Source organism: Balaenoptera musculus, chromosome X (genome assembly GCF_009873245.2).
Source record: "Balaenoptera musculus isolate JJ_BM4_2016_0621 chromosome X, mBalMus1.pri.v3, whole genome shotgun sequence".
In the NCBI taxonomy this organism is placed as follows: Eukaryota; Metazoa; Chordata; class Mammalia; order Artiodactyla; family Balaenopteridae; genus Balaenoptera; species Balaenoptera musculus.
This window is the reverse complement of record NC_045806.1, coordinates 15,411,647-15,430,261: the sequence shown is the minus strand read 5'-3', so window position 1 is coordinate 15,430,261 and position 18,615 is coordinate 15,411,647. Positions and strand designations below refer to the sequence as shown.

General features: G+C 49.5%; 1 protein-coding gene and 1 non-coding gene across 8 annotated transcripts in view; both read left to right on the top strand.

Moving 5' to 3' along the window:
• The window catches only part of PHKA2 (phosphorylase kinase regulatory subunit alpha 2), an 84,334-nt gene extending 66,136 nt beyond the window's left edge, over window positions 1-18,198 (top strand). For 3 of the 7 annotated variants that reach the window (XM_036839695.1, XM_036839694.1, XM_036839701.1), the window contains 15 exons: window positions 3,078-3,166; window positions 4,167-4,300; window positions 4,536-4,559; window positions 4,709-4,865; window positions 6,622-6,701; window positions 6,896-6,974; window positions 7,075-7,204; window positions 7,791-7,892; window positions 10,473-10,591; window positions 11,375-11,404; window positions 12,627-12,680; window positions 14,456-14,626; window positions 16,165-16,218; window positions 16,886-17,086; window positions 17,554-18,198. In XM_036839695.1, the coding sequence (XP_036695590.1) occupies window positions 3,078-3,166; window positions 4,167-4,300; window positions 4,536-4,559; window positions 4,709-4,865; window positions 6,622-6,701; window positions 6,896-6,974; window positions 7,075-7,204; window positions 7,791-7,892; window positions 10,473-10,591; window positions 11,375-11,404; window positions 12,627-12,680; window positions 14,456-14,626; window positions 16,165-16,218; window positions 16,886-17,086; window positions 17,554-17,724 (1,595 nt within the window). In that variant the 3' untranslated portion in view covers window positions 17,725-18,198. Of the gene's footprint in view, window positions 1-3,077; window positions 3,167-4,166; window positions 4,301-4,535; window positions 4,560-4,708; window positions 4,866-6,621; window positions 6,702-6,895; window positions 6,975-7,074; window positions 7,205-7,790; window positions 7,893-10,472; window positions 10,592-11,374; window positions 11,405-12,626; window positions 12,681-14,455; window positions 14,627-16,164; window positions 16,244-16,885; window positions 17,087-17,553 lie in introns of those variants that run through there. The other 4 variants (XM_036839697.1, XM_036839698.1, XM_036839700.1 and 1 more) reach the window with 4 other exon arrangements.
• TRNAE-UUC lies at window positions 2,458-2,529 on the top strand. The gene has a single exon. It is a non-coding gene; the product is annotated as a tRNA-Glu (tRNA).
• Window positions 18,199-18,615: the final 417 nt, after the last annotated feature.

Genomic DNA, 18,615 nt, shown 5'->3' with positions numbered 1-18,615 from the left:
GGAGTCCAAAAGTTTCCTCCCATCTGGCTGATTGCACTCTAAGCCTCTTGCATACCTGGCATCCTGGGACTTTTCTTTACTATAATCCTTGGAATCTCCTTTGCTTGTCTATTCAGTTGGGTTCCCTGTTTCTTGATTCTGGCATGTTCCCCTTTCTCAATTTATTCCTTTGGTGGAATACATTCTAGAACAGTTTCAATAGGTTTTAAAAAATGGTGCAATGGAAGAGGGCACAGTAATGACAGCCCTTAACTTGCTTGTTTCTGGAGTTCACTGCCCCTTTTGGCCTGGTCACCCTCCACATCCAGGATGTAGATTTTATCACTGGGATCTTCCTTCATCATCATCTGGGAGACTTCCTTGTCTCCTTTGTTGGCTCTCCTGTTTTCTGTATCTCAACTTTTCCTCTTTCTTAGCTTACTATCTTATTTTGGTGGAGGACATCCAGTAGTTTCCTAGGAAACAGTGCATGGTGGGTAAAATTGTTGAGACCTTTCAAGTCTGAAAATATCTACAAATTATCCATTTGAGAGTTTGGCTGGGTATAGCATTCTAGATTGAAAATAAATTTTCCTTAAGAATTTTGAAAGCATCTCTTCATTGTCTTCTAGCTATCAGTGTTGCTACTGAGAAATCTGAACCCATTCTGATTTTTGATCCTTGAAATATAAACGGTTATTCTCTTTCCAAGTTTTTAGGATTTTCTCTACTCTCAGGTTCTGAAATTTCAATGATGTGCTTTGTTCTGGGTGTATTTTCATCCACTGTGTTGGCTACTCATTGGGCCTTCTCTATCTGGAAATTTATGTTTTTCAGTCCTGTAAAGTTTTTCTGAAAAATTCCTTGACTCATTTCCTTCCCTACATTTTCTCTTGTCCTCCCTTTCTGGTACTTTATGATTCCAATGTTGACCTCCTGAAGAAGACTTTTTCGTTTCTCTCCCGTCTTCCATTTCTCTGTCTTTTGATCTGTTATGAGAGCAATTGCTTCAACTTTTTGTTCCACCTGCTCAGTTGAGTTTTTCCACTTTTGCTGTCATGTTTTAAATCTTTGTTCTCTGAATTGTATCTGTTCTTGTTTCATGAATGCAATATAATTCTTATTACTCTAAGAATTAATGGCAGGGCTTTTTGTTTTTGTTTTTACATTTTCTTCTCCCGAAATGGTTTCCATTTCCCCCAAGTCAATTTTTCCTGTTTGTATTGGTTTCTATCTTCCACAGTAGAGTCTTTCCTCCAGTGCTGGGTGTTCCTTGGTTATCTGCTCGTGCATATAAGAATCTCCAAGCCTATACCTGTAAATGGGGCCTGTTGGGTTTATGGGTGAAAGCAGGGCAGATTTCCCAGAGATGTTCTACAATCTCCTTTGCAATCTCCTTTGTAACCTGTAAGGGTCTGATTGCCTCGAGCTATACAGTCATTTATTCCCCCAAGGAATGTACCCACACCTTCAGACATGTGGGTCAGCATCCCCTCCAGAGACACACATACCACCCCTTTTTTACCCTCTTCAGAGAGACCTTCTAGTCTTCTATCAGGGTGAGCAAGGCAGTTGCCAAGCTGTGTGAAGTTGCAGAAGGCATCTAGGGAGCTCACTGCCTCTCACACACCTTCTTCTCCGTCTTCCTTCTTTTGGTTACCCTCTCTGGACCCCCAAGTTCTAGAGGTCCATGGTGCAGCAAGCTCCTTAGACTTCTGAGGATTCTCTGTTATAAATCTGACTGGTTCTTGGTTTTCCCCACTGCAGTCTTGGGTTTGGTTGCCTTGTGTCTACTAAATGTTTTCATCCATCAGCTTTCCCACTTCCAAAATGTTACTATTGTCTTCTCTCCTGCTTCCCTATTCTTTAGGGTTTGCCTTTTTTTAAATTAATTTTTGTAGTGTTAGTGGGGGTTTGAGGAAGTAAAATTAAAACTTATGTTTAATCCACTAGTGTTACCTGACGGTCTATAAATGCCTTTTATTTATTTATTTTTAAATTTATTTATTTTTTATTTTTGGCTGCGTTGGGTGTTCGTTGCTGCGTACGGGCTTTCTCTAGTTGCGGCGAGCAGGGGCTACTCTTCATTGCGATGCGTGGGCTTCTCATTGTGGTGGCTTCTCTTGTTGCAGAGCATAGGCTCTAGGCACATGGGCTTCAGTAGTTGCAGCACGCAGGCTCAGTAGTTGTGGCTCGTGGGCTCTAGAGCGCAGGCTCAGTAGTTGTGGCGCACTGGCTTAGCTGCTCCGTGGCATGTGGGATCTTCCCAAACCAGGGCTTGAACCCATGTCCCCTGCATTGGCAGGTGGATTCTTAACCACTGCACCACCAGGGAAGCCCTATAAATGCCTTTTAAATATACCTCATCTTTACCTTGAAAGCTTCCTATTTTCCCAAGATGATATGACATACCCTGGCAGACAGAGATGGCTTAATGAATAAATACTGATAACATCTAAAGGTGGTTAAAAGGGGAATTCCTTGATGGTCCAGTGGTTAGGACTCAGTGCTTTCACTGCTGGGGCCCAGGTTCAATCCCTGGTCAGGGAACTAATAAGATCCTGCAAGCTGCACAGCGCAGCCCCCAAAATTAATTAATTAATTAATTAAAGGTGGTTAAAAAACATAAGCACTAACACCCAGCAGTGGCAAAGTGAAACACACGGTGGACAGGAGGCTGGTACACCTCGATTATGAGAAGGCCAGTGACCTTGGACAAATGACAAGGTCATTGGACAAACCTTGGACGAACCCTCTCTGGTTCTCAGTTTCCACATCTGAAAGAAAAAGAAGTTGGACTCAATCATTTCTAAGGCTCCTTCCAGTCCTAGATGCTATGTAGTTTTCCCTGAATTCTAAGAGAGAAAAGTGGAATTCAGCTCCTTAAAGCAAGATGTGTCCTGCTCATTTCTTATTTCCAGAGTTAGCACATGATGTGGCCACATGAAAAATTCTTTTTGAAATCAGTGAAACTAAGTAAGTATTCATTCCTTATTTGGTTTGTACTGAATAGGGAGTAGCCGCCGTACCTCTTAAAAGAAGTATTTTATCCTTCCTCCTGCTCAGAAGAGCTTTCTCTTTATTCTTTTGTTTTCTAGTTGTTCCCATGGCTTTGCCAACTAAAGTTCTAAGTGCCCACCGTAAATCACTGAATCTTGTTGATTCTCCTCAGCCGCTCCTAAAAAAGGTAAAGTATTTAGAATCACTTTTTCAAAAAGTGTAATGTTCTTTGGTGCTGGTGTAGTCCCAAGAACTCTTAAATGGTTGAACTCAAAAGAGCACATTTCTTGGTATCCAGGACTTTCAGGATTAGAAGTTCTGGGTTTTGATGTGCACCCACTCAATTAGTTGTCTGGCTTCTGGTTTGTGTCAGTATGCACACTGAATTTGATGCAAACCTTTATATTTTGCATGTAGGAGATGGCTATTGACATTCTGCCTACCCATCAGAATCTGTGTCACATTAGAGGAAATGAGCTAGCTCACTACCAGCCCTGTCCTATCTGTGCCAGCCAACCAAAGCCGGGCTACTTGCGGAGCAGGGCACAAAACCAGAAAAAGATTCCTCTGGAGAATAAAATCCCAGGGTGTTCCCCACTAGTTCCCATAATTTGTTATTTTATCCAAAGTTCCCTTTGATTTTATCAGAAAGATTCAGCGTCTGTTGGAGACTATTTTAACCTAACCACAATTTTAGGTTGTTTAAAACTCACATATTTTTTGTGTGTGTTTTGCCTTCAAAAAACATTTTATTGAAGTTGAACATACATAGAGAAAAGTATATAAAATATAAGTATAGAGCTCAATGAATTATCACTGAGCCAATAGACCTGTGTGCGTAACAAGCGCCCTTTGTGTCCCTCCCGGTCGCTTCCTCCCCCTCCACTCAAAAGGTAACTGCTAGCATGAGTTCTAACACCAGGGGTTGGTTTTGCCTGTTTTTGACCTTTACATAAATAAAATTTACACATATTTTAACCTGTTCAGTTCAGTCTCTTGCAGACATCCACTAACACAATGATTCACCGATCAGAAATATAAACAAAAAGCCCCAAAAGGTACAATGAAAACCTGAAGCATAGCACAGCAGCAGAGTTCCAAGACCAGGTTGGTGTGTCACTTCCTGATCTTCTGGAAGTTCGCATGCTCAGCCCCCCTCCCCTGCTTTTTGGCTTTTGTATGGACAGGCCCCCGAAGATGACTTCCAGTTTCCCAGAGATGACCACGGCGACGTAGACTGTGAGAAGCTGACTGAGCAGCTAAAAGATTGTTCGAACCTACAGGACCAAGCGGACATTCTGTACATTCTGTATGTAATAAAGTAAGTGGGTGGGCTTCACTAGGTTGAGCTTTCTCTGTTCTCCTTGCTCTTCGTCCTAGGCTTCTTGGCCTTCCAGCAAGCCGCATCATGGTCATAGTCACCCAAGCTACCCAGACTCACCGTGAGCAGACTCCCATCCCCTTCTCTACCTGCTAGTGTTGTCCTCCCAAGATGAGAAGGCTGGGTGAGGCCAGGATCTCACCATTTCCTGATGTTAGGCTTCTGTTTCAAATAGACAGAAGACGACGCAGCCCTCTCGGTGAGACTCAGAGGCACTGGGAAGCCCCCAAGCACTTGGCAGAATGCGTAGTGATTCATTCCCCTCCCTGTCAAGTGAGCTCTATTGCAAGAGAATCTGGCCTTGAAACGTTCTGGGCCATACTTCTGGGGTTTTCCATCTCTTGACAGGGGTCCCGGCTGGGACACAAATCTCTCTGGACAGCACGGGGTCACTGTTCACAACCTCCTCAGCGAGCTCTATGGAAAAGCCGGCTTGAACCAGGAGTGGGGTCTGATCCGCTACATCTCTGGCCTACTCAAGAAGAAAGTGGAAGTCCTGGCTGAGGTCAGAGCAACCATGCACGTGAAGGGTGTCTGTCTGTCCTTTCTAGCCCGGTGCCCTCTTCCTATTATGAAAGCTGGAGGCAAGCACCTCCATCTGTAAAGGAAACGCGTTGTTTAATATACAGACGGAGCTGGTCCTTCTCTCCTGACCTCTCACTGCTCTTAGAAGACAGGCAGAGGAAATGAAATTCAAGTTGATTAGTTTTGTTACTTCTTAGCTGCAGAAAAGGGTTTACCAAGAAATAAAATGAAAATGCTCTGTGGCCCGGCACCCTCTTAAACAGAGCTCTCTTATTTCTGCACATCTGCAATACAGTCATCATCAGTATTTTAACCCCAAGGCCCTGCAAAATCCAGAACTGCTTTCTATGACATTCAAGTTCTTTTTTTTTTTTTCCTCTATTTATTTATTTATTTATTTATTTAATGGCTGCATTGGGTCTTCGTTGCTGCACACGGGCTCTCTCCAGTTGCGGCGAGCGGGGGCTACTCTTCATTGTGGTGCACGGGCTTCTCATTGCGGTGGCTTCTCTTGTTGCAGAGCATGGGCTCTAGGCACGCAGGCTTCAGTAGTTGTGGCACGTGGGCTCAGTAGTTGTGGCTCGCAGGCTCTAGAGCGCAGGCTCAGTAGTTGTGGCACACGGGCTTAGTTGTTCCACGGCATGTGGGATCTTCCCGGCTCAGGGCTCGAACCCGTGTCTCCTGCATTGGCAGGCGGATTCTTAACCACTGCACCACCAGGGAAGTCCCCAGGTTCACTGTTTTAGTAAGGTGATGGTATTTATTATATGTGTATAATGGGGAAACTGGCAATTTAGGACTCTAATATGGTCATTAACTTTTTTTTTTATTGTTTTGTTTGGTTTTTTTATACTGCATGTTCTTATTAGGCATCAATTTTATACACATCAGTATATACATGTCAATCCCAATCGCCCAATTCAGCACACCACCATCCCCAGCTCACCGCAGTTTTCCCCCCTTGGTGTCCATATGTCCGTTCTCTACATCTGTGTCTCAACTTCTGCCCTGCAAACCGGCTCATCTGTACCATTTTTCTAGGTTCCATATACATGCGTTAATATACGATATTTGTTTTTCTTTTTTTTTTTTTTTTAATTATGTTCCTTGGTCTGTCTTTATTTATTTATTTTTGGCTGTGTTGGGTCTTCGTTTCTGTGCGAGGGCTTTCTCTAGTTGCGGCGAGCGGGGGCCACTCTTCATCGCGGTGCGCGGGCCTCTCACTATCGCGGCCTCTCTTGTTGCGGAGCACAGGCTCCAGACGCGCAGGCTCAGTAGTTGTGGCTCACGGGCCCAGTTGCTCCGTGGCATGTGGGATCTTCCCAGACCAGGGCTCGAACCCGTGTCCCCTGCATTGGCAGGCAGACTCTCAACCACTGCGCCACCAGGGAAGCCCGGTCATTAACTCTTAACATCAGTATTTTAGGACTCACAGCAGCTCATCCTCCTTATGGAATATCAGGGATTCCAGTGTGTTTGCTACAGGGGGTGAGCATAAAATACCCACTAATAGGCCCTGCAGAGCCAGGCCTGGGGCCACATTTTGGGGACACAAAGATCACGGGGACCCAGCTCTGGCTGGGTTGCTCAGTCTGGGGTCTGTGTATGAATTTTCAAATAAATAGCAGCATGGGTCATGAAGTTTGTAAAGGTAAGTTTATGATCTTATTGGCAGTGATCCTTCCCCACCGGCTTTGCTAATCTTTCTCCCCCTCACCCTTTTCCTAAATGTGTAGGCCTGCACGGACCTGCTGTCGCACCAGAAGCAGCTCACGGTGGGCCTGCCGCCAGAACCCCGGGAGAAGACCATCTCTGCGTAAGTCTTCAACCTGGGGGCCTCAGGTCTGGGGGCAGTACCTGGGGGGAAAACATCAGTGCTGTCCACCATTCAGGAAGAGAGTCTTTTTATAGACACTGTCACTGGAGCGCTTCCAGCAGGAAAATGAGGATATTCCATAGAGGACTAGGAGGCATCTTTCATGGCGTTTGTGTCCTGATGCTCCTTCCTAGGCCTCTTCCCCCCGAGGAGCTCACAGAACTCATTTACGAAGCCAGCGGGCAGGACATCAGCATCGCTGTCCTCACGCAGGTCAGCTGGCCATGGAGGGGCGGGGCTATCTCTGGGCAGCAGGGGCTTCTGCGCCCCCAGCCAGTCTCTGAAGCCCTGTCTCCACGTATGTCTGTGTCAGGAGATTGTGGTTTACCTGGCAATGTATGTCAGGGCACAGCCCAGCCTCTTCGTGGAGATGCTGAGACTCCGGATTGGACTCATCATTCAGGTGATGGCCACGGAGCTGGCGCGGAGCCTGAACTGTTCAGGTGCGATTCTCATGCGCGGCTCCCACAGCTCCTGCACCCACCCGCCCCTGGGGAGCCCTGCCCAAGTATTCTGGAACCAGGGCTTCTGAGCCTTTGGGTGGGCTCATGGCTTCACCAGATTCTCTCGTTTAGATGTAACTTCCGCCAAACCATCCAGCCCAGGGTGTTGAATTTCATAGGTTAGGGAAAATGAGGCACTAGAATCTTCTGCTCTGCTCCTGACATCTGAGTTCCTTACTGTTTCTCCTTGTGGTAAGATGTCACCCCCCCATTTCATAAGATCTCTGCTGGGAGAAATCCTACCAATTTAAATGTGTAAATCAACTGCAAGATGCATTCCAACATTGGGGGTTATTACAGTGTGAAAAATTATGTGTCTGAGTTAAGAAAATGCACAACTTAAATAGCAGCATTTAGAATCACCAAGGATCAGTACCTTTCAGTCCTGAAGCAGTAGAGAGGTAATCCTGAGCAGGGAGACCTACCACAGTACCCTGTGTCTCCACCACCACGCCACGCCCACGCGACTCTACCTTCCCCTGCCACCAGTCCTGTATCGGGACACTTACACGATGTTTGTTTTTAGGAGAAGAAGCTTCTGAAAGTTTGATGAACCTCAGCCCTTTCGATATGAAAAATCTCCTACACCATATTTTAAGTGGAAAAGAGTTTGGTGTTGAAAGAAGCGGTAAGTAAATGCCCGTCTTACTGAGGGGAGGGGGTCAGAGAGGGCTTGACTGACGTGTCCAACGTGGCCTGGAACTGCTCCATTTCTCTACAGATCAACATCAGTAATCGCGATTCGGGACATAATGTTTGGGTATAAGGTTCCTACTTCACTGAGATGGACAGAGTTCTAGGTTTAAGGTTGTGACTTGTAGGGCTTTGTGACCCCTCGTGGGCTGGCTGGGAGAGCTGCGGTCCCATGTGGGCGTGGTGCGCACCCTGGCCTGCGGCCTCCCTCCTTCTGCAGTTGGTCCAGGCACCGTCACTTGTGCACAGGGGTTAGGAGCAGGTGAGGTGACCAAGGTGTCACCTCAAGGTGACAAGGGCTGTCTTTTCCCAGCACCTGAGTGCCCCACCTTTAGTGTGGGTTGGTTTTCAATTAGACCCCCCATCACCCTTCGTGGACCCAGATAAAAGCCCTCTGCAGCCTCACAGCACCTTCTTGCTGAGTAAGTTTGCCTCGTCCCCTCCTTGCTCTCTCTCACTTTTTATCTGTACCAGAACCCTGTTTGCAGTGCTAGGAAATATAATCGCCCAAGTCCTGGTGGAATTCTGTTCTCAAATGCTCCCTAATTATAATTGAAGCAATTATCATTTACCCTCCTCATAATAAAGTGAAATGATTTGCAGACACATCTGTGAATTTATTTCATCAAGCCAAAGAAATGCAGTATGGGCTGTCACTCTTTTTATTTAATAAGGACATTGGGTACTTCGGATCTTTTCTTTAGAGTGGGCGCCAGCAGGCAAACAAAACTGGCATCGTGCAATCAGATGTGTTTTGGTGGGTTTTCTCCTTTCCTGAGGAATGCTCAAGATCCTTTTCCAAAAGTAATTTTCAGTTCTTTCAAATGCACAGTCCTTGAAATGTAAATATATAAGATTAATATTTAATGTGTTCTGCTCATCAAAATAATATATGTGGTTTGATACAGATAATTACTAAAAATTGTTATTAGATACAAAGCTATAGAAGCTTATGAAACTAGGAACAGAGTAATGCCACTTGAAACCATAAATATGTCTAATTGCAAGCAAGGCCAGAAGAGGTCCTGTCTTTTTGCATATAGCATCATTTGTTAATTGTCCTTTATAATTGTTCAATTTTTATAAATTAGGAAACTCAAATAGTCTTAGAATTTTTATTACATCCTGAGATGCCTGAGATGAGTATTTTCAGCTAATGCCCACCCTATACAGGCCCCACTGTAGCTTCCCAGACCCCTTTGGGTTCTGTTTTCCACTCTCCTGGTGTCCCTCCTCCCTCTCTGGCTAATCGTCGTGTCTCCTTTGTGGGTCCTCCCTCTGTGCTGTCCTTTGGCACCTCATTTGTCTCTGCTCTTCTGGCAGTGCCCTACTCCCATGGCTTCGGGGGCGGGTTGGGTGGGAAGGTAGGACACGCAGAGGATGCTGCCCGAGGAAATGACCTTAGAGTCGGGCCTGCAGAAGGAGAGGACGCACCTGGCAGAGGGGAGCAGGCAGGCCAGGAGGGAGCCGCCTGTGCAGTGCCCAGTGCCGAGTGGCTGGCCTGGAGGGGACAGCTAAGAGGGGCAGGTGGGCTCACGTCGGTAGGGCTTTGTGTGCCCCTGTGAGGCTTTAACCTGAAGAAGGATTCCATGTGGACAGCGACATGGCCGCACGTGCCTTTGAGAATGATCGCTGTGAGCTCACCGCGGAGAAGCGGGTAGTGGGGCAGGGCGGGCAGCAGAGTGGAGCCAGGTGACGGGTCCTCCCTGCCCCTTCTGTGTGCCTTCGCCACCTCCAGCCTTTGGTTGGCTTGTTCTCCCAGGACTTCCCTCTCCGGCCCCAAGGCTGGACCTTAATTAGGTGGTCTCAGTTTTCTGCAAGGAAGGGGGTGCATTTGAAGAAGTAAAAAATTATTTTAAAAAACATATCCAAATCATTGAAGGGTTTTCTGGCCGCTCAGTGTTTTCTGCATGCTGCTTAAGTGACGTTCACTCTGTCACCCATTCACTCAAACACATATTGAGCCTGTGCTGTGTAGCAGGTGCTGCCCCAGGTGCTGGAAACAGAGCGCTGGCCAGGGCAGACACGGCCACCTCTAACGGAGTGCATGGTCGAGTGGGAGAGAGAGACGTGGATAAAATAAGCACATGCGGGCTTCCCTGGTGGCGCAGTGGTTAAGAATCCGCCTGCCAATGCAGGGGACACGGGTTCGAGCCCTGATCCGGGAAGATCCCACACGCCGCGGAGCAACTAAGCCCGTGCGCCACAACTACTGAGCCTGTGCTCTAGAGCCTGTGAGCCACAACTACTGAAGCCCACGCACCTAGAGCCCGTGCTCCGCAACAAGAGAAGCCACTGCAGTGAGAAGCCCGCACACCGCAACGAAGAGTAGAGTAGCCCCGGCTTGCCGCAACCAGAGAAAAGCCCGCGCGCAGCAACGAAGACCCAACGCAGCCAAAAATAAAATAAATAAAATAAAATAATTAATTAATTTTTAAAAAAAGCACATGCATGTATTCCTCTCAGGGTAGACAAAATATCGTTTCTAAGAACCATGTGTGTGTTTCCCCTCCAGTGCGGCCTATCCATTCCTCCACATCCAGCCCTGCCATCTCCATCCATGAGGTGGGACATACTGGAGCCACCAAAACCGAGAGGAGTGGCATCAACAGGCTGAGGAGTGAGATGAAACAGGTAAGAAGAGCTCTCGGCGCCAGGAAAGAAGTGGTCTTCCTATCTGGGCTCAACTCAGAAAGTGAGAGAAACCCAAGGCATGCAGGGTACAGCCTGCTTTGTAAAGGATGTGCCATCCCTTCTGTCCGGGCATCTGAACACACCCTGTACCCAGACATCCCAGAGCCACTCACGTGCACCCACACGTGCTCATCCTTAACGTTAAGGTGTTATGCGAGCATTCTGGAAAACACCCTTCCCCATGTTTGCCTGTTGCCGAGAACTGGTCATTCAAATGGATCACAGCCATTTAAAAAGTAGAGTCACGCAAAAGGTAACTGAATCATCTCTCCATCAAATGTGTCCTTCAAGTGAAACAGAGAGAGGAGTCTAGAAATGGAGTGGAATGCTCGTAATACCTTTATTTTCCACCATCCACAGGTGTCTCTCTTTTGTGCTCACCTTTATTTAATTCACAATAAATTCCTTCTCAACTGATCCCCCAGGACTGCAAGTCAACAGCCTTTCAGTCCTAATGTGCCGGTTACTGTGGTAGGACTTGACAGTGATCTACAGTAGGAAATAGAGTTTCCTTCTGACCATGACCTGCAGTGAGAGACGCACTCGGATTTTCTTCTCCATTTCAAATGATGACTCAGTAGATTGAGTCTGTGAGGCACTGAGGGTCACACCCTGCAGCTGGAGCAACACTTCCTTGGATAATCTAGAGGGTGTTAGAGGTAGTAAGGCGTCCTTGATTTGAAACTGGTTTTTGTTTATTTTCTGATGTATTTTTACTTTCAGATGACTAGGCGATTTAGTGCTGATGAACAGGTGAAACCTCTTTGTCTTGTTTCCTCCTTTACTGTGCTTCATGTTCTTTCTGGCTTGAATGGGGAAAGCAAGGCTGTGAGTACAGAGGGTCTGAGTGCGTGGAGAACGGTTCTGCCCATCCAACATGCTTGGGTGGAGGGGACTCTGCAGGCTGTGGGGGGCAGCCCTGGGGACAGGCAGAGCACTGGACTTGAAAGCAAGAGAAATGACCTTGCCCTGCGCCTTTAAACAAATCCGTGTATCAAACTCTTGGATTTTACAGGAGACTATGTGAAAGAGATGGTCCCGGGTTCTGCCTCGGCAGGAGTTTCTGTTCAAAAAAAAGGGAAGAAATAGGGACAAGTAGATTGTGGTCATTGATTATAGCAGTAGAAAGAATACTGCTACTTCCTGTTCCTAGATTGCCTGGGGGAATTTAACCCTGGAAGGAAAAAAAAAAGTAAGGATGCTGTTCTTTTATGTCACCCTTGTGACATACTTCCTTTGCCTCCTCCGTCCAGAAGATCAGAGTCCCTTTCCTAATGATTTAATGTCTGTGTGAGAGAGCGCAGAGGAGTCATATACTGACACGCGGATTCTCTGTGTTGTCCCAGGGAAAAACATCCGTGCTGTCTCGTTCGAATTTATGCTCTTTCCACGTAAGGAACAGATTTTCCAAACATCTTCCTTTGCCCACCACTCGGTGGCACCGTCCCTCTTGTTACCTACATCCCGATGGCAGCTGACTGTGGCTGAATATGGGTGGTTCCTTCCGTCTCCATTTAATGCCGTCCTTGCATATTATGGGGACAGAATGATCACCTTTTTTCTTTGATGGGTTTAGATTCAGTTAGCCAGTACAAGTTTTGTATTTGGCCACTTACTTCAAAGAAATATATTATTCTCTTTCCAAAATTAACATAAAAGATTAGCATTTCATGGCTGGGAGTTTGGAAAATAAGTCGTGTGCTAACTTGATGAGGCACCCTCCACATCCGACTAGATATGGGAACACTTCACACTCAGAGAAAGCATTTCCCGGGACCTCTATTGCGCGAGCCCAGAGCTCTGCCCGCTGCGCTGCAGGCCATCTGCCTGGGGGGGTGAGTGAGAACTTCCGGCCACCCGCATCCTCTGCGTCTTCCTTCCTCGGCTGTTTCTGAGGCTGTTGTGTGTTCCTTCTCTCTGCGTGCGTCCTTTGGCGTCACTGCACGTGACTGAGTGGACTCTCTTTGTTTTGTAGCTCTTTTCTGTGAGCCAGGCCCCGGCCGGCAGCGCACGCTCCTCCAAGTCTCTGGTAAACAGTGTGTCCCAGCCATTGTCCTCTTCGCCACCTCCTTCCCGTTTATGGTGTCTGAATCCTCTCGTTGCCCTTCTCGTGCTCCCACCACCTCCCTAACTCCCGAAGATGTGAACAGGTTTAAGTGTTCCCACTTGACTGTGATTACGAGGAGAGGCTAGAAAGCAAGCCGAGAACTTGTGGAACTGAGCTCTGTTTTTCCATCTTGAGCTCTCTGCTTATGCTCCTCGGCGGGGTGTGACTGAGGAGCACTGTTCTCACCAGTTCCCAGGAGCTTCTGGAACTTTCGAGGCAGTGGTTATGGGCCTTTCTGTTGAGTCACGGGGGTGAACCGCTGCCTGCACGTGCTGATTGGCACTCTGTATGCAGAAGGCCCCCCGCTTGGCTTGAGGCCCCAGATGAGATGGAGGACTAGGAACTGTTCTAATTGCGGAGGCGAGTCTGAATCTTCCTCCCGAAACTAGGAGCAGAAAACCAGCTGAGTCATTGATGAGTGTGGCTGTAATTACTTTTATTTGTATCTAATCATTGCCGTATTTAAATGGCAGTAATGAGCCCAATGGAATAACCCAGCCTAAAAGCCTTTTCAAAATAAGATCCGATGAAGTCACAATGCGCGCTCCAATAAGACTCCTGCCCTGCTAGTCTGCTTAACATTGGGATTTCATTTTTAAACCTTTAAATTTGATGTTGCACACTGAGAAATGAAAGTGCCAGATAGTCCAGAACAAAGATAATGTGTAAGGATGAAGGTTATCCCTTCCCCGACCCAGAGGCCAAGGGGTGAGAATCCATCCACGGGAAGAAAGCAGGTGTGAGCTTTGCCGCAGGGAGGTCGGCGCTGAGGGAACCGCTTTCAGGCCTGGTCTCAGGCCCCACCAGGAGCCTCTCAGAGCTGCCTCCGCAGTCGTGGGCGGGCCTGCGGCTCCCGAGGCAGAACTGCTGGCCCTGCCCCAGCGCTTCCCTCGCGGAGGCCGGAATAAATCCAGCCTCGGGGAGGAGGTGGGAAGGAGGTGATACCCCTCCTGCTTCAGCAAGGGCTCCCGGCTCGGAGGTGGTCATCGCCCCAAATGAGGGTAAAGCGCCATGCTGAGAACAGGCAAAGTAGAAAGCGATTGAAAAGGAAGGTGGAAATACCATAGTCTCTGAGGCCGCGCCACAAACGTGGGTTCCAGCCTTCTCTCCTTCCAGGGCTCCAGAGCCTCGCCCTGCGCTGTGTTGTGTTCTCGTGGCAGCTGCACCGCAGGGGAGTGACCACCACTCTCCGCTGCACCGCAGGAGGAAAGCGGTCACTGTGGCGTTGGTCTCCCTGGGCTGCGGCGCCCGAGGGAGTCCCCTCCTCCAGATCCGAGGTCTCCCCAAGCCCTCCAGCAGCAGTGCCTGCTGACCCCACGGCCGGGCGTGCTCCCAGGGTTTCCCGCATGTGCACTCGGGGTGCGCACCTGTGCCCCGCTGCTCAGATGAGGCTGAGTGGCGCTCGCGGCGAGTTAGAGACTGGAGCAGCTGGCGTGGAGTCGGGATTCGCAGCCCCCCCAGAGCCCACCCCCTGACCTGCTCGGCCTCTCCGTTGGGTCAGGGGCCTCTGATGCTGTACTACCTCTTGGGGGCTGGGAAGAGTGCACGGAAGGAGCTTAGTAAACGAACCGGGGCAGGAAAGAGTGAATCCAGCTGGTGGTGTTGACTAGTTTACGGAGCCGCCCTCTCGGTGACCAGCACTGCCGTGGGGTGCCGGCTATGAGGCTTCTGAAGGCCGTGCCTTTTCTGTCTTGCAGAGGTGCAGCACCCCATCCTCACCCACGGGCACGTCATCGTCAGACTCAGGTGGGCATCACATCGGCTGGGGGGAGCGGCAGGGCCAGTGGCTGCGCAGGAGAAGGCTGGACGGGGCCATCAACAGGGTCCCCGTGGGATTCTACCAGAAGGTGTGGAAGGTCCTTCAGAAGGTGAGCTTGGCCGCTGTGCTGCGTTCCGTAGGCACGGGTGCTGAGGCGTGCTGGCACCTACAGGTAGCAGGTGGCTGCAGAACAGGCGCATAACCCCCAGCCTTAGTCGCTCACGGCCTAGAGCAGGGTTTCTCCCCCCTCGGCACCGCTGACATTTGGGGCTGGGTAATTCTCACTTCCGGGGCTGCCCTGTGCATTGTGGGATGTTAAGCGACATCCCTGGTCTCCACCCACTAGATGCTGGTAGTGTGACAACCAAAATGTCCCCAGACGTTGCCGAGTGTCCCCTGGGTGGCAAATTGCCACTGGTTGAGAAACGCTGGCTGGAAACCCAACAAGGTAGATAAGGTGGCAGCCCAGGTTGTGGGGGGCCACCTTTGACGTATTTTAGGAACGCAGAAAAGTCAGAAGGTAGGCAAGAACCAGAGAAGGCAGGGAAAGCTCTGGATGAAACGCCGTAACCCGGCTGACCCAGAACAGCCGCAGGAGCCACGCCCCTTGGTCCCTGCACCCACCTCCTGTCTCCCTCCCACATCAGCCTCAGAGCGTCCCGGTGTCTCCCTGGGCCCCACCAGAGGGTTTGTCTGCCTCCATTAGAAGCTTCTGTGCAAACCAAGAACCACAGGCAGGACCGAGTTTTTCCCTAAACTATTTTGGTTAGCTCATTTCACAGTAGAAGAGGCGAGGAGAGAAAAGGCATCCCTAAGACCCCGTACTGCAGCCCCTTCCCAAAGCCACAGCCCCGTTCGGCTGCGTTATGTCCCCTGTGAGGTCTTCCTTGTGGAGCTGGGCATGGCGAGGTCAGAGGGGTCCCTGTCCTCACAGCTGAACTCCGGTCCCCACGTGGGGGCAGGGCCCGAAGAGGCCTCTTGTCAGGAGGAAGGAGCGTTTGCTGCCGCTGCATCTGCAGCCCACCGGGGACGGAGGCGGCGCAGCTGCTGTCTCCAGGGCACAGGGAGTCAGGAGGCAGCCAGTGAGACCAGAACTGTTCCTGGGGCCGGGCTTCCACCGGCTTCATACCAAGACGCTTTTATTATGAAAAAGCAGCATTTTGTATCGAGCCAGCGCTGGTTATTTATATACACGGGCGTGCGTGTGCGTGTCTGTGCATGTGCTCTAGTCTTTTGTGATTGGTGCTTATTATAGAAATCTCAAAAATAGATGCCTGCAAAGGCATAGAAGTATCACTTCGCCAGCAGGAAACATGCACAGCTCCCTTTATCTGGCACCAAAGGGGGCCTCTCAGCCGCCAGGGCCAGGTTGCCGAGTGAAACTCGGAGCTCCCACAGAGGAGGACCTGGCAGCTCCCTGGGGCGTTGTTCGGGTGACATCTGAACGATGCCTGCTGGTTCCCTAGAATCGTTCCATCGAAAAACACAGCCTGTGGGCAGTGAGAACAAGCCCTCTAAAAATAACTCCGACAGTCTGGCGTGTTCCAGTCCTCGTGCTGGCTTCCAGGGCAGAGCGACTTGAGTGTGTGTGCGCCGTTTTTAATCACGTTCTGGAATCTGACTGAAATGTGAAATTTCTGCCTCCAGTGCCACGGTCTGTCCATCGACGGTTATGTGCTCCCATCCTCGACGACGCGAGAGGTAGGATGGGAAAAACCCGAACGCCGTGAGTTTTCACCAAGTGCTTTATTTCTTGGACTCTGACCACTCACCCTTCTTTCAAGCTTGTTACATACAGACAGGGCAGTTGTAGATCGGATCTTTCTAGACTCTTAACCCTCAAGTTTTGCAAAGTTCTTTTCCCCCACATTTGTTAGCATCATCTTTTCTCTTTCCCCTCAGACACAGCATGTCTGGACTAGCGACATCTTTAGATTTGTTTCTGAAAACTCTATTAAGGGAAGAGCAAAGTTGCATGCCATGCTCATTGGACCCACGACAGCCTCCTCTGACTCCCTCTCCACTGAGAACAGTCATCTTCCCTGGTTTCTTTCCCCCATTCATTCTTTTAAAAAATTGATCTTTTAGTTTTTACACCACCCAAGGCACCATGCTATGCGCCACAAGGAATAATGAAGAAAGAGAAATAAGAAATGGCCCTGCCCCTGGAAGTCACATTCCAGCGGGATAGGTGACTAATGCTAGGACAAGGCTGACTGACGCCCAGGGCAGAGCTTTCAGCTTCCTGCTCCAGAGGATTCCTGTGGGCAGCGTTTATGCTGAGCCACTGGGTGCTGTGGGCAGCGTGGGTGACAGGACCGTGTCTGTGCTCAGTTCACTCGTGACCCCCTGCTGGTCCCTTTGGCAGATGACCCCACAGGAGATCAAGTTTGCTGTCCACGTCGAGTCGGTGCTGAACCGAGTGCCGCAGCCTGAGTACCGGCAGCTGCTGGTGGAGGCCATCATGGTGCTGACGCTGCTCTCGGACACGGAGATGAACAGCATCGGGGGCGTCATCCACGTGGACCAGATCGTGCACATGGCCAACCAGCTGTTCCTGCAGGACCAGGTGGGTGTGCCCAGAGCCAAGGTGGGGACAGAGGCAGTGCAGCCGGCTTGGCTGGCATTTATCTCTGTGGAGGCTGGAGATCCTGTGACCAATAGGAAAGAATATTCTCGAACAAAGATAATGTCATCACAGATGGTGGGAAAATGTCAACCATTTGGTTTGAAAATGGCACAGTGGCCACTGGGAGATCTAAAGACCTCTGGAGATGGACAGGCCCGTTTCAGCATAGGTTCTAGTGCCAGTCAGTACCAGCCTCGTGACATGTTTGTTTGGCCCCAAGTAAACCAACCACTTAGCCTGCACCAAAGTCGAGCTAGAAGAAGCCGTCCTCTCATCCTAGAATCAGTGATGTGCTGCCAACTCAGGCGGGTGGGGACACGGTGCCCAGAGCAGAGGCCATCTGTCCCCCTGTTAGGCCAGGAGTGCCAGCTCTGCTCACATGTTGCCTCTGCCCTTTCCTGCTGCAGATGTCGATCGGTGCCACGGACACGCTGGAGAAGGACCAAGCCACGGGCATTTGCCACTTCTTTTACGACAGTGCTCCCAGCGGGGCTTATGGGACAATGACCTACCTAACGAAGGCGGTGGCTTCTCATTTGCAGGAACTGCTGCCCAGTTCAGGCTGCCACATGCAATAGGGCCTCGGCGCTCTGAGTCTGTCACTTTCTCATGGGAACTTTCTTGTGTTCCCCAAGATCCCCTGTGCTGTCACAAAAGCATTTCCCATCAGAAGCACTGGCAGGGAGGAGATGGCAGTGACACACCTGAAAGCAGTATACGTCCAAGCCACAGAATCCTGTGCCCGCCCCGAGGAGCGCCCTGGGATCATCGTCTACATTCATTTTGCTGGAAAGTTTGTCACAGCATCTGGTCTCCTGGAGTCTGAGGAGGTATTGGAAATTGGTCTCTTTTGAGTGCAGAGTGAAGTGAGAAGGCAGCTTAAATTGGCTTTCACAGAGTTACCGAACAGGTTCAATGAGCTAGTGACACATCTTCAAGATGGAAAGATCCTTCCAGCAGCTGCGGACCTTGACAAGGGGCACATCTTAACAGGGTACAGTCTGTCTGTGGGTCAAAATGTTTAGCAAATAGAACAACTCATTCTGCAGAGGTTTGGTTTTCTTGTGCCTTGCTTTCCTTCTTGGCCTGTTGCTGTCTGTCTTATTGGCATAGCTACCTTTGCGTGACAATTCTCTTTCACCAAGATTTAGAAAATTGCTCCCACTTAACTTTGGCTCATGGTCTTCAAGGATTTTATCTTGGCCACCCATGAGTTAGGGATTTCTCCTGCCTTATGAAAAAATCCCACATCATCTTCCAGAATCTAACCAAAAAAAAAAATAGAAAAAAGGCAGAGGAGAAGCCAGCTCTTCTTACAGCTCTTCTTACAGCTCTTCTTATAGCTCTTCTTACAGCTGGGCCAACTGTTGTTTTGGGGCTGGCATAGGCAGGGAGTCCCTCTGGAAGGCCTGTGCCCCCGCCCCCCTCATGGGGTGATGGCCGGCAGGGAGCGGCACGCCCCCCGTGTT